The sequence below is a fragment of the Lolium rigidum genome, chromosome 1 (genome assembly GCF_022539505.1).
Source record: "Lolium rigidum isolate FL_2022 chromosome 1, APGP_CSIRO_Lrig_0.1, whole genome shotgun sequence".
Taxonomy (NCBI): Eukaryota; Viridiplantae; Streptophyta; class Magnoliopsida; order Poales; family Poaceae; genus Lolium; species Lolium rigidum.
In genome coordinates this window covers 255,252,517-255,260,824 of record NC_061508.1, presented here as the reverse complement: position 1 = coordinate 255,260,824, position 8,308 = coordinate 255,252,517, and the positions used below count along the sequence as shown (strand labels likewise).

General features: G+C 43.0%; 1 protein-coding gene across 1 annotated transcript; it reads left to right on the top strand.

Annotated features, from left to right (window-relative positions):
• The first annotated feature begins 997 nt into the window (after positions 1-997).
• Positions 998-3,464, top strand: LOC124657598 (arogenate dehydrogenase 2, chloroplastic-like). Its single transcript, XM_047196127.1, has 7 exons — positions 998-1,401; positions 1,481-1,649; positions 1,909-2,076; positions 2,176-2,258; positions 2,370-2,439; positions 2,550-2,624; positions 2,893-3,464. The coding sequence occupies exons 1-7, from the start codon at positions 998-1,000 to the stop codon at positions 3,112-3,114; spliced, it is 1,191 nt and encodes a 396-aa protein (XP_047052083.1). The 3' UTR covers positions 3,115-3,464.
• The last annotated feature ends 4,844 nt before the right edge of the window (positions 3,465-8,308 follow it).

The following is an 8,308-nucleotide window of genomic DNA, read 5'->3' as shown; positions in this document are numbered from 1 at the left end:
ATGAATACATGTATTCATTTCAAAATGCTGCAAATGAAATGAATACCTGGCTTCCAAACGACTCCTAATAGTCTCCTCAGATGTTTTTGGAAACAGGCAATCTCGTGAGACAAGTTTAATAGTAGAGCTAGTTGCTGTCTGTAAGGTTTTAACACATTCGTTATAGAAATACAATTTCCCCCCGAAACTTGACGAACACACGTATATTATGTAGATATACATGTAGAATTTTCTATCAAAATTCTTCGACATTTTAAATACTACCTCCGTCCCAAGGAATAAGGCGCACGCGTATTCCAAGACGAACTTTGACCATAAAAATTAAGCAATAAAATCTTGGTTATATTATATGTAATTAGTATCGTTGGATTCGTATTGAAAAACACTTTCTAATGATGTCAATTTCACACAAATAATCTTTATATATTTAAAGTAATTCTTAGTCAAATGAAAAACACGTAAAACGAGGACGCCTTATTCCTTGAATCGGAGGTAGTATAACTTTTTGGTAGAGGGACATATGCACCCAGGAGCCAAATTAAATTTCCGCTATAGAAAAGCTTTATGGACAATATATATAATAGTTTGCTACAAGAATATACTATGCTTCAGCAATATGTTTGCTCACTTTAAGAAGCACGTGATAAAATTAGCTATTGCATGAGAGCTCTTTTTTTTTCAACTAAGTAAAAATATATTGTACTACTTTCTCTGTCTGATGTAAGTTATCTATGATTTGTCTAGATTCAGATGCATCTAGACACTAAATATATACTATATCTAAATTTAGCAAAATTCAAATAAGTTTTATGAGTTGGAGGTAGTATTTTAATCCTGCTTATGTGACTCTGATAAAATTGTAGTGACGTTTAAGTTCCGTCTGACACTTAGCTACCACCACTAAATTCCGATCGCAATGCTGGCCTGCGATACACCGATCATAACTCCTCACGTCAGCTCACCTTAAAAAAGTCGGTAACGACTAATCGATCGATCAATGGCTTCCTCCCTTCGCCACTTCGCCCACTCCCCGGCCGGCGGCAGCGGCAGCACCGCCGTCGCCTCGACACCCAGTTTGCTGCGCCGCTTCAGCCCCGACTTCTGCACGTTCGCTGACCTCCGGCCGATCAGACCGGTCGCCGCGACCCCCAAGCCCGCCAGACCCGCCGAGCAGGAGCAAGAGCAGTACGCCGCCGCCGGCACCGACGAGGAGCCTCCGGTACCGGCGACGAACCCGCCAGAGCCCGGAGCGGCGCCGGCGCTCCGTGTCGGGATCATCGGGTTCGGCAACTTCGGGCAGTTCATCGCCAGGGGCATCCAGCGGCAGGGCCACGCCGTGCTGGCCTCCTCCAGATCCGACTACTCCGACTACTGCTCCGCCCACGGGATTCGCTTCTTCAGGTGACCGACCAGCCAACCCATCTTCCCGCCGGTTGTTTGGGGATGCAAAGGTGCTCACGGTGCGAAATGCTGAGAGTAGGAGCCTGGATGCGCTGTGCGAGGAGCAGCCGGACGTGCTGCTGGTGTGCAGCTCTATCCTCTCCACGGAGTCCGTCGTCCGCGCCATCCCCTTCGGCAAGCTCCGCCCCGACACCATCGTCGCCGACGTGCTCTCCGTCAAGCAGTTCCCCCGCAACCTGCTCCTCGAGGTACGGCAACAACAACAAAGCGTGGTCACAAACGTACTACAGTAAGTACTAGCATAGAAGCTCTGAACTTTTGGAACGGAGCAGAGTTTGGTGCCAACTTTGAATGAAAGAAAGGACTATTCCTCTCGCTAATACTAATTCGTCTCGTTGCCAAACATACGGGACCAATACATTGGCTTTGGTATTGGGGGCATGTGAGTGTACTATCAATTCCGCTCCGTTAGCTTGACTTGGTGATTGTTTGGTGGCACACCGTCAGATTCTACCGCCGGAGTTCGGGATCGTCTGCACGCACCCCATGTTTGGGCCGGAGAGCGGAAAGCATGGCTGGAATGCGCTCCCCTTCGTCTACGATAAGGTTCGCATTGCGGAGGAAGGAGATCAGAAGGCCAAGTGCGAGCAGTTCTTGAGCATCTTTGAGAGAGAGGTAATTGGATTGGTCGACCGGGTCTACTTCATTCAGGATTGAGAAGAAGCAACTCATGGGGGAGTTACTGAAACATGTAAAGGTAACTGTTGCTTGTAGGGATGTCGAATGGAGGAGATGTCATGTGCAGAGCATGATCGCCATGCTGCGGGAAGTCAGTTCATCACACACACCATTGGGAGGTGGATACTTTTGCCAACAAATTGTGTTCTCCATGTGTTTGCTTATCATGCCCAATAGGCAAATACTACATCTGGTAAAGTTGAGATGTTAACCTTATGTGATTAGTGCAGGGTCTTGGCGCAGCTAGACCTCAAGTCCACACCGATCAACACCAAGGGTTACGAGACCCTCCTGCAACTTGTAAGCTGTGCTGAATGAAAGACAAAAAAAATTGATGGTTTTTTTCATTTTTGAGAGCTTGTTACCTAACTGATCATATTTGTGGCATTTTTGCCTGCAACCTCTTGCAGACGAAGAACACAGCAAGCGACAGTTTTGATCTATACTATGGGCTCTTCATGTACAATGTAAATGCCACGGAGCAGGCAAGTACGCTCATACGACACACTGTCCTTTTCTGAAATTATGTGCTAGTTAATGTTCCACAATCAATCTTGAAACCACATCCACAGTCTAATGACGTACATTTGTGGTATGTGTTCCACAATCAATCTTGAAACCACATCCACATTGTCTAATGACGTACATTAGTGGCATCCATACCAGCAATTCTTGTGAAACTTCTGCCATGATATTGGTTCATCAAGAGAGTGTGCTAAAACATATGCTGAATTCCCAAAATATTGTGTCCAGATGGAAAAATTGGACAGGGCATTTGAGCAGGTGAAGCAGATGCTGTATGGCAGGCTCCATGATGTGCTAAGAAAGCAGATTGTAGAGAGGGTCCCCGTCCCAGGGGCCCCTTCATTGAGACCAAGAGAAGCCCGGAACAATTGTGCAGAAGAGACGAATCACATATCTCAGGTTGCTGATGTACATACATTTTCCCAAGCGGCTTTCAGCACAGCAAAATAACACACGAAGCAATCTCGAGCTGCTCAATCGGGTGGCAGCAATCGTGATGTCATGATGAAATTATCGATGATGTGGCCGTCATTACAGTGTCGCCTGGTAATCGGTCGCACTGCAATCCGCTCTAAATGTTATATCTGAGTCTGCTCCAGAAGTTAAAGCCTGTATCTTTCTCAGTGTTGTAATGTTGTAAAGAGTGTATGTATGTGATCTTACTCATGTTTGTTTCGTGACTGTTGTAAAGATGCCAAGAGTAGAGGAGTAAAGATGACAACATCGGAAGTCCCAGATGTAATTTTAATTTTATCAGGATCTTTATTGTTTGTGTGCTTTTTTATTTCCTTTGATCTAATGTTTAGCTGTTGATACGGTGCTTTAAGATTCGTGCCAGTGTTTGGTCAAGTTTGATCAATTTTCGTCGAACTGCAGTCTTTTCGAACCGAATGAAACTCAACTAACTGAATGGCACAATAGCATTTCTCTGAAGTTGTATTGTAACAAATTGTTAGTTCTTTAGAGATACTAGCAAGGAAAGGCGCGGCGGCACGCCGCGCTCAGTCTAGAGTTAAAAGAATAAATAATGCTTTAAATCATGTTAAAATACAGATGTAATGTGGAGATCTGATAGTAAACGGATGATAAGCTATGTGTTGAAATACTTAGAAGTGAGTGGGCTATTGTTCTGTATGGTGGGAAGATCCAAGAAATGAAATTGATCATCTTATTTTCACAAAAGTGGGTAAAATAGGAACTTGACTATGGATTTTACTAAGGTACAAAGGAAACAACCGAAAGCAGCTACCACAACTGCCTTCTTTCCTTTGAATAGTTATTTAGTGCCTGTTGTCATCGTCCTTATTGTCGGATGATAAAACAATGATTTCCTCGTGAAGTCGGGGCTGGTGTGGCTCATGCTCTCCTGGAGGAGGGCCCTGGCAATTGGAGAACATTATATAATATGGAACTGCAATATTGAACCTTTATCTATATGGTAATCTTGTTCGTGCTTATTGAACAATTGAAACAAAGATTATAATTTTGAAGGCAGACCCAATCCTTATAATAGATAATTATCCTGACATACAAAATATACTGCTAAATAATATGAGTACTATGGTAAAGCTGTGGCATTTAAAATTCGACCAAACACTGGATGAGTGCCTCATGGTGCTCAATATAATACTGTTTCGAGGCATCAATGCTCTACGAAAAGTAACAGAAGAAGTACAAATACCAGCAATCGAACTTGAAAAAAAACGCCCTTACAACCAGAAAAGATAAAATCCCGAATGCCGAAGCGATAGCAAAAGTAGTAGCCTAGCTGTGCGACAACCTGCAAACAAACAACACATACAGTCAAACACAAAGCCAAGACTGAAGAGGATTGGCCGAGGGAGCAGACTAATTCATCATAAATGATATAAATAAACGAAATTCAGATAATTTTAACCATGTACTTATAAAATTCCTTTCTAGAATAAATCTACAATATTGGTTAGAGCCATCGCCACAGAGAAAAATAGAACACACACAGAGATGCATTTTATTTTCTTCACAATTTTTTTGAATATTTTGTAGGCTAAGAGAAATGACCACGTGGGTTTTCAAGAAGCGTGACCAGAGCAGTTAAGAAAAAAAACAGGAAAAGCAGGTTAAGCATTATTGTTACATCCTATATTGTCGATGTTTGTACGCTTATGGAGTTCTTCTCCAGTGATCATTTTCTTACAGAATCCGGTGGAGATGCCATTCTAGTTTTTACCAGTGAACAACTAAATATGTCAAAATCTCTAGAGGTACAGCTAGACTGAATTGAATACAAAAAAAAAAATCAATGCTCAAGAAGCATCTGGAAGGTACAGAAGTACAACCTGACTCGATCCACAAAATCATTCTGATGGTTGGCTCCTTCCAGCAGGAACAGTAACCTATCCAAAGAGAGTCCAGATTTCCTAGCCTACTGAATCTGTGCACTATCATCTTGTGTTGTCTTGTCATAAAGAGAAATGTCCATCTAGTGTATGCAAGTTTGGAAGGTAGAATAAGAACAATTATTTCACCATATCGAAGTCTACAATGAGGAAAGGACATTGTCGATTAAAACAATTTATTCAATATAACTTTTTCACAGCTTGGCTTGGAAAATATGTCAGTGTAGTTCAGTTCCTTCAAGTTGAGAGTATAGACTTTCTCAAGCTTCTTCCAATTAGGATTATCCTAATTTAGCTTGTAACTATTGCTCGAGGGAGTAAAATATGACAGTAATACATTTCCCTGTTCTTGTAGGCACCTAGAAGAGCTAAAATTTTGTAACACAGAAAAAATATCTGAACAATCTTGATCTAAATTTGTCAACCAGAAAGAGATACACACATTTTCTGATCATTTGAAGCATGTTTTAGAAATGTAAGTATCAACAACTGACCTATAATCTCAAAATTTGCACTGACTAACCCTTTCATGGGAATTTAAAATGACAAGTTGGTAATCTTATATGTGGGTATAATACTCTTTGACCTGTGTTCTTCTAGCTCGACTTGTGTCCACCCAATTGTTCATGTAGCTAAGTAAAAAACCTTCACTTTATGCTGAAACCCACAAAGTTAGCAGCACACATAGTTACATATGGGTAAGTTTTGACTCACTTACATATGGGTAATTTTTGACTCACTTATTTGAGATTAGAACTGGTAAAGTCAAGCTGACGAAACCCTTTGTACAAAAAACCCAGGAAAATAAGAGCTATCATATGTAAGTGAATGGTGATGCGTCACAGAAAAGCCCACTCATAGTGATACCATAATCAGCTGACACAGGGCGTCCAACACCATTCTTATATAATCATGTGACATATATGAATAATGTAATCTGATTGACCTTTCAAATGCTAATGCAAGCTTAAAGGCAGGTTTGAAATATCATTAAGGACAATTACTACCAGCATGGTGCCTCTATACTCATATATGCTTGAGAAAAATGTTATTAAGCCATTGTTTCATTTATAGCTTGTCAGAACAAAACGTAAAATTCCTCTTAACTATAGGCTCGGGATATATTGCAGAGTGTATCTATAGTTTAAAATTATCTAATTACAGAGGCATGAAACACTCCTTGAGATCATTAACATAATGTGAACAAAATACATGTGTGTTTTTGTTGGAAGCTAGCATCACTATTCCTAGCAGAATTATAACTTGCACACCAGATTGTTGTAGAAAGTTATATACAACACAATGGTATATATTGAGGGAATAAGTTATAGCATAATAAAGGCATTATAAAATAGATACAGGGTAATTCATTTGGAAGAACATGTATTTAATTTTCTTAAAGGCAGCACACTGACCATTTATCACAAAATTATGTCTAGGTCTTGGAGCTTCAATAGAGATACCTGTGTCCACTGCCTCCTGATGCTTCAACCTGTACGCCATTAAATGGACTCTTCTTCAGAAGATCCTGATGACAAAAGTATCGCAAGTAAATGAGCGCACTTAATTAGTAAAATGATCATTCAAGTAGTTACTGAAAAGTTTGGATGATATAATTTTGGTAAGTTCACTAAAACGTACCTTTTAATTTTGAGGCACATCAGGTATATTCCATTTGATATCCTTGGTATTAAAGTGAGTGGCAACTCTCCAGCAATATCTTCCACCACTTGCATCTCTGTCCAAGTGTGAGCTCCCAATAAAATCATTTCTAAATTCTCAGAGACAAAAGAAACCACACTATAAAATATAACATTGTATTTGCCACAAGTTTGCTCTATTGCTACAGGTGCAGACCAATAATGTGAGTTCACCAAATTGTTTTCCTGTTTTATAACCTGAAATGGAAAAAACCAGTTCTTGTAGGATATGTCCGGTAGCTAATATTTCAGAAGGTGAGAATACTAAACAGAGCTAATAGGCTGCTGATTTTATTAGCATAGCACTCTACCAAGCACAAGTGGAGAACAAGTTACTCTCCTAAACTACTCCATGTAAAATTGAAAAGAAAATGATGTACCAGAAGAATTTTTTGCACCCAAGGATACAATCAAAATTGCAAGTTCGTATGTTATAACATCAGTGGAGATCCAGTTGCTGCTATTGTTGGAGCAAAAGAACAACACAGTGTTTCAATTTCCAAGATTTAATGGGACGAAAGATATATCATACAGTTCCAATTCTTAATCTCAAAACATATATCAACATACATGTGCATTATTCGATCTTCAGTTCAAATCATTAGTTTAAACTACTGAAAACTGAGTAACCTCACCTCTAGTACCAAGTGAAGAACAGGCTCGTTGCTGGGAGGGGACGCGGTAGGGAACATTGCTCGTTCCAATCGTTGTCACCGAGCGTTAGCAAGATGGCAAGCAGGCAGACCACCACCGTATTACTCTTTTTCCACGAACCGCCACTCCGAATGTATCCCCACGGCATGGAACCGAGCCACGGAGGAGTGGCCATTCCTTAAGCTATGGAGCACCACGGCCACCAGCGGGAGGGCCTCCGCCTGTGTGCCGCTCCACCTACAGCTACAGGCTTGTCCCTGCTGCTGCTGCAACCTTCCTCCATTGCCATGGTCCTTCCAGACTCCGCCGCCTCCCAAATCCATAGTCCAGATCCCACGCTTCAGACCAATCTGCGTGGTCGAGGGCCGCCGTCCCAATTGAGGCGCTGCGACCTGCGGCTACCGACGCCACGGCCGGTGGTTACAGGGAATCGGACATGGGAGAGATGCTGGCAACAAATAGAACCGGCAGGGGAGCTCGCGAGGGCAGGGGATATCTGGGGATAATGTTGTTGGAGGTACCAACGGCGGCCTCACTCCTTGAAGATCTGGAACGGCATGCTCGGGAGTGCGGAGCGACGCACTCGGGAGAGGGCGGCGCTGGTGGCCCTCGGGAACATGGCGTTGGTGAGGCCGTGAGCGGGAGCGGCGTGCTGGTGAAGCTCCCTGCCGGTGCGGCGCCTCGCTGGCACATCAGCGCGTCGACCTCCTCCGATTACTCGCAACCACCGCGACGCCGTTCCGGGGGCCGCCCTCCGCGCGTCCTGTACTCCTTCTCGTGGCTGCTTCTTCGGCGGCCTCCTCTCGCGGAGAGGAGCCAAGGGAGGACGGGAATGCGTGGAGTAGTTGGAGGCCGTCGCCTCCTCCTTCCCCTCGTCTCCATGGTGTCGGCCGGTCGGCGATGTACAGCGGC

Coding starts and splice junctions, on each gene's coding strand:
- LOC124657598 (XM_047196127.1), top strand. CDS start 998: ATGGCTTCCTCCCTTCGCCACTTCGCCCACTCCCCGGCCGGCGGCAGC. Junction 2,259..2,369: donor ATCACACACACCATTGGGAG/GTGGATACTTTT, acceptor TGATTAGTGCAG/GGTCTTGGCGCAGCTAGACC. Junction 2,625..2,892: donor ATGTAAATGCCACGGAGCAG/GCAAGTACGCTC, acceptor TATTGTGTCCAG/ATGGAAAAATTGGACAGGGC.